The sequence below is a fragment of the Erigeron canadensis genome, chromosome 2 (assembly GCF_010389155.1).
Source record: "Erigeron canadensis isolate Cc75 chromosome 2, C_canadensis_v1, whole genome shotgun sequence".
In the NCBI taxonomy this organism is placed as follows: domain Eukaryota; kingdom Viridiplantae; phylum Streptophyta; class Magnoliopsida; order Asterales; family Asteraceae; genus Erigeron; species Erigeron canadensis.
In genome coordinates this window covers 39,603,695-39,627,436 of record NC_057762.1, presented here as the reverse complement: position 1 = coordinate 39,627,436, position 23,742 = coordinate 39,603,695, and the positions used below count along the sequence as shown (strand labels likewise).

Below are 23,742 nucleotides of genomic sequence, written 5' to 3'. Positions count from 1 at the left end.
TCCTCAAACTTGAACCTGAGTATACCCAAGCCAAGCCTTCATAGAAAGACTTCCTATGTACTTCCCAAGTCTTGAACCGAAGACCTCCTGCTTTTTAAGCAGGTGCTCAACCACTTGAGCTAACTAGGAGGTAACAAGTGATAACTAATTATCCATTATTGTGCATATGCGTATTAGCAATAATAATTTTCCAATACTACTTGACTTTTAGAATGTCGTAAATCATGTCCTCATCCATAGGTTAATATAATGCGCTGTGTTGTCTAGGCTTTTTTGCTTAATGATCATTGTTAATCACCATCAGCCGATAAGATTATGTTGATTTGGTTTCTTATTTGGTTCATATATGTGGTCGTAAAGTATATTGGTACATATAATAGCGATTGATCCTACTTTACTAACACGTTGTGTTGTTTAGACATTTTTGCTTAATGATCATTATTGTTAATCCAGTACTATATATTAGGTTGATTTGGTTTTTATTAATTGGTTATTTTTATGTTGTCGTGAAGTATATTGATACCGTAATGTTTTATACTTCTTCTTTTAATAGAAGTTTCACAAATAACGTGCATTTTATTTCTTTCTAGCTAGAGATCTGACATTCTTGTCTTATTGTGACTATACTCTGTACGTAGTTTGTATGGCAAATGCTTGATATGTGATCTCAAATAAAGATTGTATCAGATTGTTTGTTAGAACGGTCACGCCCCCTTGTTGGAACAATTACGCCCCCTCGCCTCTCAGTGGTGGCTCAGTGACAATGAAAAAAAAAAAAAAAAAAAAAAAAGAAGAAAAGGAAATGGGACAATAATTTAGATTAGTGATTGAGATGAACGATTATAGATAATTTTAATTTTATTTAATTAGCTGTTATTCCATATGAATTCTTGTTTTGTTGTGACTGTACCTGGTCAACAACCAAATTTATATATAGATTAAGCTTGCATGGGTCAAAACCTGGCCCGACCCGTGCAAACCCATGACCCGATAAAGCAACAAAAACATACCCGTGACCTGGACTGTTACTCCTTCGGGCAGGTCGGTTAGGGTTTGGACGAGTTCAGTTCGGTTCTTGTGTTTAAAGGGCTTTTTGTTCTTCACTTGTCAAAATCCAGGCGACCCGCCTAGCTCGAAACCTGAGGAAACACTAAACTCAAACCCATGACCTAACCCGTTATCTCGTCGGGCGGATCGGTTCGGATAGGTCATGGCTGGGTCGCGGGTTTTTGGGTCATATGCTCAACCTAATATAGATGGGTGTCTTGTGATATCTCCTATGGAGGTTTGGGCGTTTGTGTGTTCCCAAAATAAAGAAAAGAAAAAATAGTTAAATTAAAATAAGGCTATGAATCAAAAGATTATGTAGTGGGACCTATACTTATAGTTAACTTTTAACCTGACTTTAATATATGATTTTTTGACTCATGATTTAGAATGTGGCTTAATTAGTAAGAGTCAGGACAATTTATATATTACATACATAATATTGTATAATTATATGTGTATCACATTTTTGAAAACAAAATATAAGTTGATTATTTTAATACATTTATAAAAAGGTACATTTTCGATATTTTTGAATAATAAATTTCTAGTTTATCTCCATATTCAAACTAAAAGAATAAAAAATACATATATAACACACGAAATAATGTAACCATAAATACAATATTTAAATATAGCCGTAGTATCAAACTACAACAATCATAAGTTTACGACTTGCATTGAATCGGTCCAAGTTCACACCTCGAATTGTAAGAGTCATGAGATAAAAGAGTTACCTAACAAGTCGCTCTATTTTTAATGTAAATAGATTCGACCCGTAAATTGTAAGATCTAACAATTATAATATGACTAACGAATAGTTTTTTTTTATATGGTGCTATATTTAAACTTTACAGGAATTAGAATATAGAAATGAAAAGTCCACTTGTGAATATATTGCAACTCAAAGTAAGGTAGAAAAACAATACAACTCGTATAGATACCAAAACTTATATACTTGGTCATAACTTAAACACTAGTTAGTCTATTAAACCTAGCTAGAGCCACAAGATGTTTATAGAATCCGTATATACCATTTTAAGCAAGTAAGCCGAATGAAATCGGCCGACCATATATGATCGAACAAGTTAATTGGGGATATATTATATTTAGTGGCGTGTCCACTAGAATCACCATCAATTAACCTAGTATTATTTCTGGTGCTACTATACATATCCTACGCCGTGCGGTAATATATATATACGTCGACCATATATCGTGTCTAGTTTTAGTTTTTAAAACCACTCCCTTTATATACAAAGCATGTAGTTCTAATTGAAAAGTCGGTAGTCCTTGTTAGCATCTCTGCTATGAAACTACAATACAAAACTTGTGTACGACAGACGTATACGTTACTGTTTTGTATGGGTTAAATAGATAATAGCCAATCATAAGAACTTTGTTATGTTACGAAAATAAATTAAGAGAATAAAAAGGTATATATGGGGTCATCAGTACTCTTAAAGCTTCCACTTACGACCAATATATGTTGTATAAAATAAAAAGCTAGTCATATTGGTGTAATAATTGCCTTAATGGATAGGTGTGTGTAGCTATTTTATTAAACGTGACACAACGTCATAGCTTTAAAATACTTCTCTGAAACCGTACGTGCCAAGTTAAATATCTAAGGACTAATTATTAATTATAAGGTCGTCATCCTGCATACACAAACACCAATTAAAAAAAAAACACCAATTATTAATTAAACAACAACATGTAAACCAATCTCATAGCACTTGATAGCGTGAATAATGGTAAATATCTCGTTAATCAGAATACATTCTTGACAAATATATGCAATTGATACCATGTTTCATAACTTTCATTCATGAATATGAGTCATGTGTTTGTATAATGCGACGACGATAGTAAACATATTCCATTCTCTAGACTCTGATGATAAACATTGTTAGAAATTTACAAACTTAATTACCCATCATGATCATATAAACTTTTTCCTTATAGAAATTTACGTTTTTTTAGACATAAATTTTTAAGGAGCAAATTGCATTTTTGGTTCCTGTGATATTACACGCTTAGCAAGATTGGTCCAACTTATGCAAAGGTGGCGATTTTGGTCATAATTTCTGGTGCTGGTGGTGATTTTGGTCCAATGGCTCACGAACGTTTTATTTAATCCGTTAATGAGTGCATGTGCTTGTGGGAAGTAAATTCCTTAACTACCTACCACGTGACAAACACGTGCACTCATTCACGAATTAAAGAAAAAGTCCGTGAGCCATTAGACCAAAATCGCCACCAGCACCAAAAATTATGACCAAAGTCGACACCTTTGCATAAGTTGGACCAATCTTGCTACGCGTGTGATATCACAGGCATCAAAAATTCAAATTGTTCTAAATTTTTTAAAACTTGTATAAATGAGTTGTACGGAAATACACCAAATTTGAGGCCAAAAATAATGAATTATGAACCGTTTTATACTGTAGAGCTCTTTTTTGAAAACAAAAACTTACACATACAAAATCACCTAAATTGTTTACTCGGTTTTAAATTAGACGTGAACTCACAAGTCACAACTTTTAGTGTTTCTAACAATGTATTCTCAAGTTTTTATTAAAAAAAAAAGAAAGGAGAAGATTGGATAGGGGAAGAAAGGATAGATAATTACATAAAAAATAGGCATTCTCGAGTTGAAAGAAAAGAAAAGAAAGTTGATAGTTAAATGTATTCTTGAGTTAGAAGGGAAGGAAAAGAAATGATAAAAAGGTACAACTTTACATTTATAGCCTTGTAGTAATTAAAACCTTTATATAAGTTTGAGGGGTATAATAATAATTTCATCACTTTTCCTTCCAAATCTTGCCACTTTTGGCAAGAAAGTTTTGGGATCAAAACATTCTATTTTTCTCTTTCTTTCCCTTCCTTTTCTTTTAAAACAAAAACTCAAGAATACAAAAATAAAAAGTTTTTTACCCTTTCTTTTCTTATCTCTTTAAAATAAAACTCAAGAATGCACTCTAAATATATACATACAATTGATATCAATTACGCATATTAGAGAATAAAATTTTTACTCCCATGGCATTCACGAATAAAATTTTAATGGACCAATTATATTATTTTGACTTTTTTTTAAGAATGTTTATGGAAGGTTGGACAAGAACTTGATGCCACCGAGATCGCATCATCGGATCCACTTAGACCATGAAGATGTCTTTATCGGCTTAGGTAAGGTATATATATATTAGGATTGCACTTGTGTAGTTGTATGTGCGATTAGGGACCATGATATAACATATATTATACTCGGAATATTGATATAAGATCGAATAAGCATCGATTAAGAAAGATATTACCTTTATATAAAATGGTATATAAGGGAATTAATAAAAATGTAAAGGAACCTAATTCGTTGGAATTTATAAAAAGAAAACAACTATATCTCTATTTCTACTCCTTTATAAAGCAAAAGGCTTTTTTTATTTTTAATAATTTCTGTCTTTGAATTACCAGAATTGCCATTGACATTTATTTTAATAATTAACACTTTAAGCCCTTATCTTTTTAAATATTTCACTATCACATTTACATCAACCTACACCATTTGAGACTTGATACCGCCACCACCAGAAATAATACCGTCACCGGCAATACTAGACCGCCGTGTCCACTACCGCCGCCGCATTACGCGGATACTATGCTCGTATATTTTGACATACACTAGTAAAAGTGGAATTATTATAATTCTACCTGGTAGGAGTATACGAAGAAATGAAATTAAATGAACTCTACATTCTCCGTTAAAGAATTATAGTATGGATAAGGCCGGAAGGAGTACCTCTTGGCTAGAGCTCGGGCTCGCTGAAGTCGATTGGCTACATCGCTGCCAGCCATCAGTTAACCATCGGGTAGTGAAAATCGGGCATGAAATCGAGTAGCATAACCGATTGTTGGCTTCAAATTTCCGAACGTTGGGGATAGTGTCGGTGGTGGTCAGCATGTCGAGTACTATACTAACCCAGAGGAAAGTACGCATCTCGTCCACCTGGCGACGTTGCCGGGTCTCCTGAACCATACCGCTACATCCATCGAAACAACGACGATAGTACTGTGGACTCGGACTATTTCGAGTGTTAGTCGTATTTATTATGTGTTTTTAATTATGTAGTTTTATGTTTATTTAAGTATTTAGTTTAAGTTGTTTAGTTTCATTTACGTATTTTAGTTTTATTTAAGTTTTTTTTAGTCGTATTTAGTCATTTTCCATATTATGTATTGTGTTTTTAAGTTTAATGAAATTATGTTTTATGTTTATATGGTCTTAATTATATGTATTAAAATTAAATGAAAAGAAAAAGAAATTGGGTAGGATTGGGTATGTTATGCTTGAGATTTGGGTAAGAATTGGGTAGTTGTAAGTTGGAGAGTTTTGATTAGAGGATGAATTTGTAGGATTGAGTAAGGGAAATGTACTCCGTCCACCCTAAGGTGCTAACTAATGAAAATTTGAATTCAATATGAATATGAGATGTTCTTCTTCAATTCAATTTAAGCATGTCAACCTTGCGATGAATTAAGAGAGCAGAGAGGTGATAAACTTATCTTTAATTATTAATAACTTAGAAATGATCACCCGTGGATATTATAAATTAACTGTAATCAAATGTTTATGTTATACAAGGAAATCTCGTAAAGTGTTTATGTTATGTATTGAACTTTTAAATTCTGGTTATTAGATTTACCCGGCCAATAAAAAATTCACAAGTGACAACATATATGGTTGTTACATATACCCGGATATATTTAATAAACAAGATTTGAAAGTTTATCACATGACATAAACATTTTTATGACATCTTTACATAAGATATATATTTGCTCATAATTAATTACGTTCTTAATAATAATATAATTGTGTATATAAAGAACTTAACTATGGTCTATGCATTTATTTATTTTTTCGTTTTTTCATCGTAAATTTGATAAGAAAAGATAAAGCCTAAACACTAGGAGAAATGTGGGGGTACATGAGGACAAATGGGGTTAGTAGACTTCCAACATTTTTTTTTTCTCTATCCTAAACGGAATCCAACATGATATCCCTTTCATATGAGATTCCCACTCCTACTTGGTTGGGGATTCTAAATTCTATATTCCATTTCGTCATTGTTATTCCTCATTTTAGTTATGAAAAATACTACTATTAAAGAAATATGCAAGTAATATTCTTATTCTGTATTCTTTGTTATAACAAGTTATATACTACAAAAATACAACACCCAAAAAACGTTTAAACACCCAACTTCTAGTTTAACACAAAAAAACATACAAATGAATTGAGATTCTCTAAAGTTATTATTAACTTCATAGGTGAAGTTGAGAGAATCTTGATATTTAGATTAAAATCAAAGGTTAAGATTTAAAGTTGATATTTGAATATTGCCCCTTGATTTTAATCCAAATGTCAAAATCATCAACTTTACTTATAAAGTTAATAATAACTTTAGCGAATCTCAATCCCATGTAAATAGTTATTTTTTAAATATGAAATCAACGTCCCGAACCAAAGATAAAAAGAAAAAAAAATCTTCAAATACATGCAACACATTTGTTAAACAAATAAGCCAATACCTTATAATCATCTTTATAGATAAAGAACATGATTAATAGATGTGAATCTAACAACTTTACACAAATATAAGTGAATCACAAAAACTTAACTAATTAGATGAAGTCTTTTTGACGTGTACGCACAGCTTGATCACCTCGATCATGATCATCAAATTAATAAGCCTTTTCTAATCTGTAACTTAACGTACAAGAACTTATAACTACAACAAAACATTTTCGACTTGCATCTGGATTTTCATTATTCTAAAATTTATTTATAAGGGTCCATAATGCACCTTCATTTTAATGTCAGAAGAAATATGTGGGTATAAATTCCGATCCATTTTGTTTTCTGGTTGTGGATCTAATTCCTCTATGATGATATTTACCTTAACTAATTAAGTTCATCCTTCCCTCTCCATTGATTTAAACATTTAAAAGGCCGGGTACACAATGGTCGGATTAGTCCCTATAAGGATTAGTCTTTGTCAGTGTCATATCAATGTCACATCAGACTCGAGACTAATCCCTTAAAATAAGCTCAATACAGGACTACTGTTTATATCATTAATCCCTTAAAAACACACACACACTTAAAAAAAAGATTAGTCCTTGGAAATTAAGGACGAGTCATGAGGGACAAGCCAAACACTACGATGTTTACTCGTCCCATGATAGGGAACGAATTGGGGGACGAGTCCAGAACATGTACATAGTGTACCCGGCCTCTAATAGAACAGACTACTATCATCATTACACATAATGTGGTTGATTTCTCTTACTTAAGACCTTAATTTTTTACTATGGTTAAGTAAAAATTTTATATATGCCCGTATATAAATAGTTCATAGACCTTGATAATTATGTAATATACGTAGAAATCAAAAAATATTTTATGTAACATGTCATCAGCACTTGTGTCTGAAAATTGAAAGAATCTTCGGTGGAAGTAGTATCAAGCATGAAACGTCATGAGCACTTGTCTCAATTAATTTTTGAATCAAAACCACTCCCATCAATTAATTACTCTAATATCTTATTTACTACCGACGATATCTTAACACATGTTTCTTTTCATTTCGTCATATTCTCGTGGATTCGTGGTTTTATGAGAACTTTAAATTATCAAACTTTTTACTCTGTATATTAAAACGTATACTATTACATAAAACTACGGGGATATACGATAATACATTAAAGTTATACATAATATATATATGTTGTCGAAAATGACCAAGTGCTAGTAATTAATAATTACAACTATTTTGAAGTAGTTACGTTCTTCGTTAAAAATAATTCCATATACATATAGTCCACATGTCGATGGATAGCCAACCCATCCAATATCCCTCATCGCAGTTACAGTTCCGTGAGAAAAGATGAATCACGTAACACTATAATAAGGAACATGACGCATTAAGTGTGATTAATTTGAACCTCTTACCTCCGGCCTCTTTCATGCATGTTGCATAGTATCTTCTGCCTAGCTACACCATCCGTTATTAACACATAGTCTAACGTTATATAAACGTAAAAAACAGAGCCAAATACTCTACTTGACGTACTTGTATAGGCTCAGTACACTTCAAACATAAATTACTTGTACATAAATGAAACAAGATAATTAAAGGTAGAAATAAGATTATATATACGAGTAATAATATAAAAAAAAATAATAGTACAATCAGATCGAATAATAAATACATGATATACATATAAAAAGAATTAAAGCTATTATTAAAGAGGATTATATATGTGTTTATGTATAAATTTTACAATCATGAATCACATTGTATTGTAGAGAATATATATATATATGTGTGATCAAATTAAAGAATATTAAAATGAATTAAAATGCCAATATCTCATCTCGTGATTTCTTACAATTAAACGTTTTTTTTATGACACTATAAAACCCAAAGCACCCAACCTCATTTTGTATCACATCTCTATAGCAAATAAATTAACAGAGCAATATATGGCGCTCAGGCGAACCATAACAAAACGTCTCCTAATTAAAGACCAAACACAAACACCGTCACCAATGGGCGCCGAACGCACGCCTTCCGCAAAATCGTATTTCCATCACGAACAAAAAACATCCCCTACTGCAGGAGGAGACCCAGGATTGTTTAGACGGTTCCTTCAACGAAGAAAAATAAACCAGTCGTCGACTACAATAATGAGCGTGTCTGGGCTTTTCTCTTTTCCAGTTGGTGAGAAATTGAGGGAGAAAATGAAGATATCAAACGGAGGAGGAGATAATCATCAACGTCTTCGGTTTGACGGGTTGAAAAGTCCTACTCCAGCTGATCATCATGTTACTAATTGTGTTGGAATATCGGTTAATGATGCTAGAAAGATACTTCGGTTTTCTCAGCTGCAAAAGGTGAGAGACGCGGTGAAAAAGATCTCCGCTAACTCGATTACCTACTCTGAATATGTCACGCTTTGTATCGGTGCTTGTTGTAATCATGATCAAGGAGTCGAGTTCTCTAAAATGTTGGATGAAGCCGGAGACGTTATTGTCATAGGGAGCATTGTGTTTCTCCGTCCTGATCAGGTATAATTAAATCGACCCATTACTTAATTTCATCATTATATTTTAATATATAGCTTCTTAATTGAATATAATTAATGATATGTTTTCATAGTTGTTTAATTAAATTGGAATCGATAAATCTACTTATTTGTTTTTTTTTAATTAGAAAATGTACATGGTCCTGATTTTGAACAGATAAAATCTTTATTGAACAAATTTTGGAATTAATACAGATCGATAAACTGGTATAGTTAAGTTTTTGGACATCACCTAGCTCCCCTGCATATTGAACAAAATTTCCAATTTTATGGTTCATTTTGTCATACCGTTTTCTTATGCGTCTTGTAAGTTTCTTTCATGTGACAGAGTCGGTTCTTTTTTAAAGTTTTAATAAAAAAAAAAATTGGGGAAGTTTCTCTTTTGTAGTACGAGTACTAATATAGTGAGTAATTTTTAATCTAAATTACGATTTTTGCATATAGGCTATAGTTCAAAAAAGTCAAACAACTAGAATATGTTATTTGAGTCAAATTGGGTCAAGACGTGAAGTTATATGTCGTCACAATTACAAAACTGACCATTTGCATTCTCTTCATTACAGTTGGCAAAATCAATGGAGAAATTGATATCACAATCTATAGCCATACCAAATGACCCAAGGAAGCAACAACTTGAAGAATTAGAGAAGCAAAAAGCTTTCATTGATCAAAAATCGCTATCCCAAGTTCGTAGTGAGCTCTATTGTGGCCTTGGATTTTTGATCGTACAAACATTGGGATTTATGAGGCTTACATTTTGGGAACTTAGTTGGGACGTCATGGAGCCTATATGCTTCTTTGTCACATCTTTTCACTTTGCACTTGCATACATGTTTTTCATAAAGACGTCGAAAGAGCCAACTTTTGAGGGCTACTTTCAACGCCGGTTCAAGACAAAACAAAGGAAGCTTATGGAGGTGTCCAGGTTCGATCTTCAAAGATATAACGAGCTTTGTGAGGCCTTTTATCCTGCACGAAAAGATAGGGTCTCGGAGTCTTCCCCTTTCGATCATTCTAGTCGTGGAGGAAATTCAAACACACTATTTAGTTAGTTTGTTAAATAGATTGATGAGTTTGAGTTTAGATTGGCATAATGGCGTGTAGATAGTTGGAAATGGAGTCCTTACCTCTCCTTTTTTGAGTAATGCGACTAGATCTATGCTTGTTAAAATGAAGTTTTTGGGAGAAAAAACATCTCTATATAACTAAGTCTATATAACTAAGGGAGAAAATGTTTTTTCCTTTTTAAGTGTCATTTTTCATTTTTTGCCACATACGATTTTTTATTAGTTTTCATTTTTCTATTTAAATTGTTATATTTTTATTGTCATGTATGATCTTAATCATCAATTATAAACATAATCCTATTTATTAATAATTATTTTTTTTATTTTCTATACAACTATAAAGATGTTTATATACATTATACTTTTTTTTATTTTATTAATTCAACGATAATTACTTTTTTAAATGAGATTGTTTATTTTATTATGTTTATATTTTTGAAAAGTATTTATTATATTATATATATTTATATATATATATAAAATAATTTTTTTTTTATGATTTATAAATATTTATGTTTATTAGTCATGTTTTAACATATTTGACGTTTATTATAAATAAAAGTTATAACTTTTATTGTTTGAATCAGTAGTAATTTGATAGCTTTTATATTATCATAAATTATTATGAATAATAATGTAAATATCAGTTATTATATATTTTTTATTTATATTCTCAGTTAACCTCGCACAACGTGCGTGTTTAATCTAGCAGTAATATGTGTAACATGTACATTTTGGCATAAAAAAAAATACTCGTAACTTGTACTAGAACAACTTAGTCCAACAGGATTCACCGAAAAGGAATCCAATGTCTTCAACGGGTTATCGCGTGAAAAGCATCAGCCTACATATAGTGTGAGCTAAAATCATTTGGTCTAGACGGTAAACATTCATGTAATGTACTCGTATGATATTGTATAATATTGAAAGGGTAATGATCAATCCTCCTAAATTGTTAGCCTAAAAATCCTCCTAATTAATAGGATTGTGACATATGGAAAATCAGGGGATGAGATTAGAAAAGAGAATTAATGGATTCCATGTGTTAACAAGGGGATATATTATGAGGATTTTAAGAGGTTTGATTAGGATTTATCATTTTCCATATTGAAATCATGAACAGTTCCTTGCATTAAATGGGCCAAAAGTAAATGGGCTAGAGTGTAAAGTGTAAACATCCATATTTGGATGATGAGAAATGTTTAGTGTAGGATTTTCTAATTATATATGGTACTCGTAAATCGTAATAAAAAACATCTAAATGTAACCTTTCAAATTTCAATTAAATTTCTTTTTAAAGAAAAACTAAAATGATGTGAAAAGATAACTAATATTTTCTCAAAGGGATTTTTTAGTATGTGCCCACTAGACACATTATATAATTAATTAATCTCTATTACTTTCTTTATATAAACTCTAATTAATACTATTAATTTTTTCTTATATTTTCTAGTTCCTGTTTTACCCTTTTTGAATTAGGCAATTATGCATGTACATTATATCTCAATATCCTAATTTATTTTTCTTGATTTAGTCGATCTCCAATTCTCCATTTTGTATTGTAATTTCTTGATTTTGTCATATAAATTATAATAATATGTTAGTTGCTTGTTCATAGATAAAAAACAAAAATGAAATTTCAAAATAGATTTTAAATAACTAACACTTTAAAGTTTCAAAGAAAAAAGAGATTTAAATCTTGGTTTTTCAACATGATTTTTTTTATTTGTTAGTAACTCGTAATGAAGTAGCATCTTCATTTCCATTTTTTTTTTTTTTTGACATGTGTCAACATTTTGACCCTCACATACTCATATAGACTACAAGATCTTTTGAAAAAAAAAAAGAAACAACATTATAGTGGAAAATTTATCTTTTTGCAAAACTTTGATAGAATAATGTTTCCTTTTCATTAAGAAAACATTGATCCATAAATGGTGTATCAGAAACTTATTTAGTGTTTTAAGAATTCCTAATGTGATTTGTAAAAATATCTTCTGGTGAAAACTCATTTTAGTCAAATAGATGATTTTTATCTTTTCTTTTGCAAATTAAAAAGAATAAAATTATGAAAACAAACTAGTGTTCATATTGATCCGTAGAAACAAGAAACAAAATGCACTTAATAGTTGACTTTTTTAAAAAAAAAAAAGGAAAAATTGATTGAGAAAAATTTCTGAAAATTTAATATGTTAAAATCAATTAGTAAGGGACACCTAAATTTACATAATTAAATTATTTAACAATTGAGAGAAAGCTTTTCTTTAGCAAATTTTTTCGTGTAATTATTGTTACAAAATGTTCAAATCGGATGGGAAAAATAACTACAATATTAGCAACATAAATTATTGAAATATTAATAATGGTTAAATAAAAAAGGGTAAAATAGGGACCAAAGAAAAGAGAGAAGATTAATAAAATTAATTGTTAGTTATACATAAGGAAAGTAATAGAGATTAATTAATTTATATAATATGCCTAGTATGCCCTTAATAGAAAATCCCTTTCTCAAAACCCGTGTAATTTGTCTTAATATTGACAAATCAAAGTGAGTAATTTCTTTTATTCATATGGCAGATTAGGGGGAAGGAGTGGGGTCGGTTAGGACTCGGGTTCACCGACCACGATCGGCTACACCGTTTCCAGTGATCGGCTAGGACTCGGGTAAGGTGTTTTCGGGTACCAGTTTGATTAAGGAAGCCGAGAGTCATGGTGATGTTTTGAACGTTGGAAGATGTGGACCCCCCCCCCCAACGGCTACATACTCTTTTATTTATAAAAAAAAAAAAAACCCTTTCTCCCTATATATACATATACTACTTTTTATATTCATTTTAACACACACACCAAACACAAATATCATTTTAACACACACGCAAAAAAAAAGCCTTTCTCCTAAAATGTCTAGTTCATCGGAATCTCGTTGTGTTGTTGTCGGATCGGATTCATCATCCGAATCCGATGGTATGTTCCTGCATAACGCACTTCAGTGGATGGAAGACACGTCATCTTCCAACGCGGTTCAAAACTGCCGAACCATAGAGCGCCAGCGCAAAATTGGTCATCAAATTTTACTTAATGATTGGTTCGTTGATGAGCCAAAATACGATGACGCTTACTTTCGAAAGAAATTTCGAATGGAAAAAAACATGTTTTTGAAAATCGTCGACGACATCGAGGCGAATTTTCCATATTTTAGAGACGGGTTCGATGCACGTGGGCGAGACAGTTTCAAACCGCTCCAAAAAGTCGCATCGGCAGTACGCCAACTCGCAACGGGCAATCCGCCCGACGAGTACGATGAGTACTTACACATGGCCGCGAGAACCGGCCGCGATTCTCTTGATCATTTTTGTGACGCCATTATTAAGTTGTATGGCCGTGAGTACTTACGTAGGCCTACCTAACACGACATTGCTCGTATTTTCCAAGCTCACGAAGAGCGCCATCACATGTCGGGGATGCTTGGTAGCATCGATTGTACACATGTCGAGTGGTTAAAATGTCCAAGACACTTGAAAGGACAATATACGAGAGGCGACCATGTCGTTCCCACTATTATGCTTGAGATAACCGCTTCTCAAAACTTGTGGATTTGGCATGCTTATTTTGGTGCTCCTGGTTCAAACAACGACATCAACGTGTTGAACCAATCCGACTTGTATCACACGGAGCGAAATGGCACGGCCCCGGATACTTCATTCGTCGTTAATGGTTGACAGTACAAACGCGGTTATTATCTAACCGACGGCATCTACAACAAGTACTCGACGTCTGTTAAAGCATACCCGTATCCTACTGAGCCGAAGGAGAAAAGATTCAAGAAATTACAAGAGGGGGCGAAGAAAGATGTGGAGCGTGCTTTTGGGGTTCTAAAAGGAAAATGGAAGATTCTTAGACGCCCTCTCCGACCACTGATCAAAGATAAGATTGGTCATTATGTTTATGCGGCGTGTATTTTGCATAACATGGTGATAAAAGGTGATGGTCGAGCTATCTCGCCGGTTCACATCATGGACCAACCGGTCCAACCGGTGTGGGACGATACCTTTTACGCGGAGTTGTTAAACGAAGACATCCATCATCGTCTTCGTTATGACCTCACTGAACACGTGTGGCCTCAAGACTTGGAACATCTCGACGACTAATTTTTTTATTTTAAATAAGTCTAGTGTTTTTATTTTAATGTTTTTTTTCTTATGTATTGTTTTTTTTAAGTGTTATGTAATGTTGTTTTAAGTTTTTAATAAAATGTTTAGTTAAATTATTGGTGGAATAAAAATAAAAATAAAAAGAAAATGAATTTGGGTAAGTTTAGTGAATTGGGTATGTATTTTCAGTAATTTGGGTAAGAATTTGGTAGAATTGGGTAGTTGTGAGTTGTAAGGTTTTAATTGGAGGAAGGATTGGGTAAGTTTACCAAATTGGCAACCACTCCTTTCCCCTTAAGGATGAGCAAAAATGCACAAGTCCTGATTCCGTCAGATACCTGAAAAAGTACCAGTACCCTTTTTTTTTTAGTTTGAGGGATCGGTATTGATATTGGAAATTCCCGAAATCTCACCTTAGTCCCTATAATTCACATGATAAAATGTTTCATACTCTATATTCAAATTTAAAATGCCAACCCAGTTCTCGAAGGCCCAATTAAACTTCAACTCAATTCTTCAGGTTCACTGTTTCATTTGATTCTTTCAAAATCAAGTACTAATATATGTCGTGAGCCACTTCCAATGATCAATATATGACTGGCCTTTAAATGTATCATGTTCGTGATTGAAATTGTGTGTCTATATAGCAAATAAACCTCTTTGTTTTGGGGATTTCCTTTTATATTTGGTAATATCATTAGAAGTAACCATGTTGAATATACTATTACACTGTTAAGCGTCGTTAACTATGTAAATAAAATATCTCACAACTATATGGAACAATTATGAAACTTTGTTACCATTTTCCTAAACGGCAAATGTGCCCATGAATATCATCGTCAGTGGTTATTAAATAAGGAATGGTTAGACTTTACAGCAATCCATCGACTAAAATCAACTTACAAGTACTCGCTACATTAAATTTAGGACATCAATTTGATCAAATAAAGACTATAAATGACAAGAACAATCTCAGGGAGACATGCTCATGTGGCAGAAAAACCATTAATCTTTGTTCAATGTTTGCACTTGTTGAACCGATGAAGCTTGGAACACTTTTTTTGTGGGGAACTTTATACTCGGTTGTTTGGCTATCAGGTACTCGTATATAATTGGGATATTATTTTAGTTGTTTGCTCTTGTTCACATGGGTTAAGATGGTGGAAGCTAGCTAAGTTACAATCATTAAGGGTGTTTTTAGAGTAGTGATTGCTCATTTTGCATAATAAAACCTATCTCTTTTCTTTATATAACTAAGAAAGGATATATTTTTTATTATATGGTATTTTTAGTTTGTTGCCACATTAGACTTTTAATGAGTTGTTATTTTATCCTAATTTTTCAAATAAGTTCCTATTTATAAATAATAAAATAATCATATAAATGTACCTTCATTAGATATATACGTAGGTTTAGGCAAAAAATCAATATATATTTAAATTTCATTTTATAAATATAAGTGTACCTTCATTAGATATATACGTTGGTTTAGGCAAAAACTTTGTAGGTTTTTGATAAGTATAATAAAATAGTTTATTATATTAAGTTTGTAGCTTATAAATAAGTTTTTATATTATTTTTTAAATAAAAATCGGTCCATTTTTTAAATGAAATATCATATCTTAAGTTTGTTAGACATCGTATTCTTTTCATATCATTATTAACTAGAAGAAGGAAAGAAATCGATTCACTTCGCCAGCAAACTCTTTCTTCTCAACTCAGTTCTTTTTAATAGAATCACTACCCCGAAAAGCACTCACACCCTTACTTTTAACAGGGAGCCTTGCCTCATGATTTTCTTGGCAAGCATTTGGCTTCTATTTTGTTGAGCCTTGCTTTGGTCTTTGGTTTGATGAAAGATTTAATATAAATATAAAGCCTACAATAACAAAGGATGGAAAAAAAAAAGTGTTAAGAAACGAATGACCTTACATCCTTACCCCAAGAGGTTGGAAAGAAAAAAAAAAGAATAATATTAAATGACAAAATTTAATAACTACTTTTGTTTGAGTGCCAAAAATTTTAAATTTTAATTTAATATTGTCTAGAATAATAATTACATATCAATTATATGAATTATTTTAAATATGATATAGTAAAAAAAATTTCATCATTTATATAAATAAAATTCAATATCTTACTCATATTTAAAAAATTATTTATTTAACTGAAAATAACCTTTTCATTTATGAATTGAAATTGTGATTCATTTATTAAGTATATATATTTTATATACTTTATTCTTTGATTTCCTTTGTTGTTGTATGGTGTATGCATTATTAAAACATAAATCCATTAACTAGTATTAAAATATATTCATTTATGATATGTTTTAAATAAGTAAATTTGCACTTTAACACAATTGTTGCTACATTGTTGTAGTATTATACTTCGAATTTGGAAGATTTGTTATTTATTTTTAATAAATTTTTAGAACAACAATTATTCACCATGCAATGAATGAGTTTAATCTAGTATATATATATAAGAAAACAAGAAATGACTTGGAGTGGCGGAGTGAAGTTTTTACTCATAAATAGTAAAGTTAATTACTTAAATGGTATCTAACGTTTGTGGATATTGCTAGTTTGATATCTTTCCTTTTGAAATTACGCGGATCATACCTAACGTTTTCAAAACTCCACTCAGACCATACTGTAGACAAACGTCGTTTGATGGCCGTTAACCCCCCCCCCCACACCCCCCCACACACACACGTGACTTGCATGTGAGGGGTAAAATGTAATATTGTGTTTTTTAGTTACTTAAATGATACCTAACATTTGCACGATATTGCTGGTTTCATACCCAATGTTTACTTATTAATTTTTCTTTTTTTTTTGTGTATTTTTGTAAAAGGTGAATTTCACTTGAAACTCCGTGTTGCGATAGGTCTAACATATGTTGTCTTTTTTTTTTTCTAACGACAACGTATGCTAAATCTCCTGCTGTCGAATCGCGATACGAAGCTTAAAGCAATGTTTTAAATACCGGTATTGGTATTTTCCGTTATTACCATTGCGATATTCCGATATTTTCAAAAAGAAAACGCGATATTACATCTTTACCCCTCACATAGTCTGAGTGAAGTTATAAAGATAACACAAAATATGATTAACTTCAGAGTAGATGAAACATTTTACACAAAGTTTTATGATCAGTAGCGGACTTACTCTCAAAACAGAGGATGCAAGTGCACACCCTTAAAAATATAAAAAACAAACAAATAGTGTTAAATTTGTTGCTTTTCTATGAAAAGTAATATAAATGGAAAAAAGGCATTCCCTTTATAATTCGTCAAATATCACAATGAACACATCTCAGCCCATTTGCTAAATTATTCATAAATAACAGATTTGAAATTTGAGCCCAAAATATATACTTATAACTCATAGTCTCATAGCAATGCCAATTAAGTTAATGAATTGTATCATATACTTATGAGTTATTAGTACGAGATGGAGCCGAACTAAAACTAATACTATGAGTGTGAGGCTATATATAGCCTTACAAAAACCACCCACTGACTACATAAACTCCTAATTTAGCAAGTTTCAAAGTTGTCAACTTTGATTTTAAGTAATTTTCTTTGTATTGAATAACATTTGATGAACTTTATACAAGTTAACATTTGATCTTAACTTTATACAAGTTAACTTGTATAAAGTTCAACAAATGTTATTCAATACAAAGAAAATTACTTAAAGTCAAAGTTGATAACAGTTAGAGTTTGAAATATGAGAATATGATACTTTTATTATAAACTTATTAGTAAAACTATTTATGTATGTTTAATATAAAGTTATGCATATATATTTGACATGCATGTTATTAAATTTAATCATATATATATATATAGGAAGTCACATATATTGTTTTAATATTTATAACAACGAACTACCTATTATTGATTTCAATATGAAAAATGATGATTATATTATATGAGCATTTTATCTTTTTATTAGTGAATATTAATAAACTCAAAGAGAAAGTAGCTTTAACTAATGAAGATGTCTAGAGAAACATGATGTTGCGTCTCGAAAATAACAAAAAGTATATGAAGGAAAGTGTCGATGAAAAGACCAATGAACATGAAGGATTTTGAGCAAAGAAAATGTCACGTACTATAAGGATTGAGAAATGAAAAATCAAAATCATCTATATTTATCTTAAACTATAAAAAAAATAAAAATAGTCTTGGAAGTCTCATGAAAATACATTGACCTTTTTACCTTATTATTATTCATTACGTACAATTATTAGAATGTAATATGGAGACGCTATACAAATGATATTGTTTCGATGACATCACTATATCTTAGTTACTTTGTTGAATGATTAACTACCAATTTAGTTTAAAACAATCGAAAATGTATGAGAATTTAAATTGATGAAATGTAACCCAAAAAAAAAGTGTGAGGCTTTGTGTGACCGGCGACATGTCACAGGTTGTTACAATGACCCCGAAAAAGGCGTGAGGTTCATATATACATATGCTTATATATATATATATATATAGAGAGAGAGAGAGAGAGAGAGAGATCTAATGCATATGTACACACTATCCGGCCAGCTAGCTCTTCTTATACATATATGATCAACACCTCACACTAATTTCATAACAAACTTTTAATCACTTCCAAAATTCTCTCAATCTCAAATACCACAGTCACAATGTCTTCTTCATCATCTCTTATGGCGAGAGCAGGCTATGCATCAAAAGCTACTCGACTCGCATTGAATAATAAACTCAAAAAGAAAGTAGCTTTAACTAATAAAGATGTTAAAGAGAAACATGATGTTGCGTCTCGAAAAAAACAAGAAGTATATGAAGAAAAGTGTTGATGAAAAGACTCGAGACAAATGGTATCAACTGAACATGAAGGATGTTGAGTAAAGAAAATGTCACGTACTATAAGGATTGAGATATGAAAAAAAAATGCTCGTGTATGTTGAGGAGTGGAAGACGGATGATAAGGGACCAAAGAAGATGAATGCACAATACTTTCAAATTAATGTTCCTTAATATGTAGTTGAATCAGGCCGTATTGAGGTGGATGATGATGGTGATTCGCGTGCCGAAGAAGTAGCTAGTGAGTATCGTTTGATCAGCTGCACATTTTTAACAACAACAACAACAATAATAATGATGATGATGATGATAATGATAATATTAAGAGCTAGCTATAGTATATTGATATTTGAGCTGTTGATGATAGTGTGACCTATGATGTTAGATGATGATAATGATATAGCTAGTAGTACTGATATTGATTCGGATAGTAGTATATAATAATGATATAGCTAGTAGTAAATGATATAATATGACTTTCTATTTTGACTAACAGATAGAGTACATATACTCGTATTTATTAATTTTTATTTATTTATTTATATACAACGAACATATATTATGTATTCACACAATAATCTATCGGCACCGGAATTTTTCATATCCGGCGATTATGTCAATTTATTTATATACAACGAACATATATTATGTATTCACATAATTGATCGTCGCCGGAATTTATTCTATCCACCGATTATCTCATAATCAGACATAGCACATATATATTTATGTATATGTCGCGTACATATATTACGTATTCATACAACAATTAATCGGCATCGAAATTTTTCCTATCAGGCAGTTATATCATCAACAACATAATTGATCGACACCGGAATTTTTTCTATCCGAAGATTATGTCATAAATAGACAGAGTGCACGCGCGCGCGCACACACACACACACATATATATATATATATATATATTTATGTATATATAACAAGAGGTGGGTTATCTTGAGAACTTACAAATAAAAAAGAACAATTTTGGACCATACATTTTCACATCTTTTCTTTCTCTTCAATTAAAACGAAAATTCATCCAAATCATTCAAAATGATTTATCTCACAAACCGTAAATCGTTAGATAAAAATGAAAAGTATGGGTAATCTTAAAATTTTATCATCTTTCATTAGAGATGCAACTCGATTTATTTTTGAAGACTTTTTAAATTTTGCTTTCTTTTTTATCCTTACACATAACCTACACATGTGTAGGTTAAACGAAAAATGTAATTCGGAACGGGTTTCGCCCCTAAGGAAATTCATAAAGGGTAGCTGGTGGCGGTGATAGGTCATAGAGTGTGATAAGTCATAGGAGTTGATCAAAGACGGGTGATCTACCTAACGGAATCTTAAAAACATAAATGCATACATTACAATATTACATAGTCACCCAAGTATCACTATATTACATAACCATTTTATTATGGGTGGTTCGTATGGCATTATCCCTGGCCATGTTCTATAAAAATACACCACAATGACAAAATTTGACAAAGATAGATACAATACTAAAACAGGAAAGTTTACATACAATGCAATAACAAAAAGGTGATAGCTTTTACCAGATTAACTACATTTGATCATAACTCGCTAAAACCAAATCCCAAAGCGTCTTTAACGAAATTACGGCTTGTTCTTTCAATAGGATTGCAAATTGAGACAAAAAAAAAAAAAAACAGCAGCTAAGTAAGCTTGATTGGAGAATCACTCCCGTGACTTGACAATGTCGTTTCTTAATTGAAAACTAGCTACTATAGTTGTATCAATCCTTTAGCATCTAGGTAGACGTGTTTTATGAAATACCGCTATTAAAAAGAAACGTAAAGTAAGTCAAGTTTAGGCTAGTTTGTACTAGCATATATACTACTTTTGCAAAACAAAAAAAATGTATTAGAGTCTCTCATCTCTTTCACTGTTGGGTTTTAGGATCTATGATGGATGTTATATGATAGTAGGGGTGACGTACTGGTGAGTAAGAAGTCCCAAATCTCGATTCCGGCATGATACTGGCACTGAAAAATGAAAAATGCTACCGTATCCCATTCAATTCAATATTGGTACCTAGTTTTATGAGTTTTTGGGATCAACACACCAATCGATATCGATACCGGGAAATCCCAAAATCCCACAAAGGTCCCGACATCTCGTAGTCCCGTAATAGTCCATGTATTCAAACCCATCTACAATATTCTTAGGCCCAATCAGTTTAAATCCATTACACTTGCCATGTATACTTAGTCCACCTTATTTGTTTATTACTTATTTTTTCTTGAACGGATCTATCCATCTTATGGTTAACTTTGCCATTATGATATGGTGAACTCCAATACTCCATATGTCTTTGTGGATGTCGGAAAGCTCACTTAATGTTTTTGTGGATGTCGAAAAGCTCACTTAATTGCGGACTTCCGTCTATATAAATTAAGCCCGCATTATTTTTCCTTTTGTCATATCTAAAAAACAAACAAAAAGTTTCATATATGAAAAAGATAACAAAGTCTTAATAATAATAATAATTGTATAAAGCCCAGTGAAGTCATTTTCTAACATTTTCCTTAGAGAAAATGTCACAAATGGTCCCTCTGATTTGTCATATTCACATTTTACCCCTTATGTTTTTTTTCGTTGCAAATGGTCCTTTGATTTTTCATTTTCATTATCAGGAGTCCCTGACACTAACTTCTGTTAAATTTGGCCGTTAAAATCCCTCACGTGAGGGCATCTTAATCCTTTTACCAACCTTAAGGACTATTTGTGATAAAACCCCAAATTCAATTTATATATACATACATTCGATATCTATATTTTTACTTTCTATAATACCAATCATAATAAAAGAGAAAAAGATGTATCCATACCATATCTTTGTCATCTCGTCCGAAAACCAACCAAGCGAAAATTATAATCTTCAAAAAAATATATATCTATGTCATCTTCATCTAAAAACCAATCAAACAAAGATGATATAATCATCAAAAAAAAAAAAAAGTTTGGTGGGTTTTGTATGAAATGGAGAAACAGAGGTTATAAATCAAGCATTTTACTAAATCAAATATTGTAACACCTGTCTTTTTAAAAACCTGGATTTCAAAAAACTTTGCCAAACGGTGTTTAAAAAGTAGCGGAAAAGGATCACTTTAAAACTGCTCCATCCGTAACCGGATGGTAGCTTTATAAAATGGTGTTACTAACGTGCATCATCAAAACAAATTAAATGAAATCCAAGTTATGGCACCAATATAAATGTCATCATGATTACATGTTCATAAATCGTAAATGAAAGTAGCCAGGACATAAGGCTAAAAGGGGAAGTCTAAGCATTCAACAAACTATGCTAGTCTTCTTTATTGCATTTACCCATCTCTCCGAGCTAATCCCTTCCTAGCTCAAACCTGCTTATCCTGAAGGACACAACATTTTCATAAAAGCAAGTATTAGCTAATAAATTAGCTAAGTAAGATACACACATTTATAAAACGTTCTTCATTTTACTTTCTTAAAACTTCGTCATATTTTACTTCTCAAAACATAATCACATTACGTATCATCCACAACAATCATAGGTAATCTCATCTTTATTTATTCCCACATCCCAACACATCATATCATATCAACATATATATACAACTTAATCAACATCATATCTCACATAAACATATCACATATATACGTATAACACATGTAGAGTATTTACTCCTAATTGTGCCTATCCATCGTTAAATCATACGTCTTACATATCTTACTTAATCTCACGTCATATTGCAATCCCACGTCTTAGATTACATGCACATCTTTCTCACATATTCTTGTAATTATCTAAATCAACTTATTCTTACATCTTACATATTACGCACTAGCTTTACAACTAGCACAATTTCCCACGTCTTAACTTTTAGGAAAGGCAATGCCATTTCCGTAGTATCCCGTTATGCTTTTAACATTGGTGGTTAGTCACTCCACCCGGAAATACTAGTTCCACGTAACTATGCCGCAAGGAGCCACTCAAGCGACCACGTACGCACTAGCTTGGCATAAACTAGCAGGGGTTAAGCTTAACACTTCCCACGTCAATCTCACATATTTAGCTATAGCATTTCTCACGTATTTATATCTTTCTTACTTTTTACGCACTAACACTAAGGCTAGAACGATTTCCCACATCTCACATTTTACTTTAACATTAGGCACAATCGTTACCTAATTAGTCCCACATCTACTTCTGCATTTAATCCCACTAACGTGCACAACTCATAACAATTCCCACGTGTATCTAGTGAACTAGACATATCATACTTAAGTCCCACATATAAGCCATCACATATCAACATCAAGGCATATCAACGACATTATCAACAACACATATCTTAAACATTTCATAGCAACGTCATTATAAACATCATACTTCATATGCACATATATACATACTTCTACTTTAAACGTCATCATATCAACATAAATCATT

The 23,742-nt window shown here is 31.7% G+C and overlaps 3 protein-coding genes across 3 annotated transcripts; all 3 read left to right on the top strand.

Annotated features, from left to right (window-relative positions):
• The first annotated feature begins 8,591 nt into the window (after window positions 1–8,591).
• LOC122590164 (calcium uniporter protein 4, mitochondrial-like) lies at window positions 8,592–10,451 on the top strand. The gene is made up of 2 exons (XM_043762498.1): window positions 8,592–9,187; window positions 9,768–10,451. The coding sequence occupies exons 1-2, from the start codon at window positions 8,603–8,605 to the stop codon at window positions 10,254–10,256; spliced, it is 1,074 nt and encodes a 357-aa protein (XP_043618433.1). The 5' UTR covers window positions 8,592–8,602; the 3' UTR covers window positions 10,257–10,451.
• A 2,720-nt stretch (window positions 10,452–13,171) lies between these two features.
• LOC122588251 lies at window positions 13,172–13,678 on the top strand. Its single transcript, XM_043760369.1, has one exon. It carries the CDS (start codon window positions 13,172–13,174, stop codon window positions 13,676–13,678), a length of 507 nt encoding a protein of 168 aa, XP_043616304.1.
• A 45-nt stretch (window positions 13,679–13,723) lies between these two features.
• LOC122588249 lies at window positions 13,724–14,419 on the top strand. The gene is made up of 2 exons (XM_043760368.1): window positions 13,724–13,912; window positions 13,994–14,419. Exons 1-2 carry the CDS (start codon window positions 13,724–13,726, stop codon window positions 14,417–14,419), a joined length of 615 nt encoding a protein of 204 aa, XP_043616303.1.
• Window positions 14,420–23,742: the final 9,323 nt, after the last annotated feature.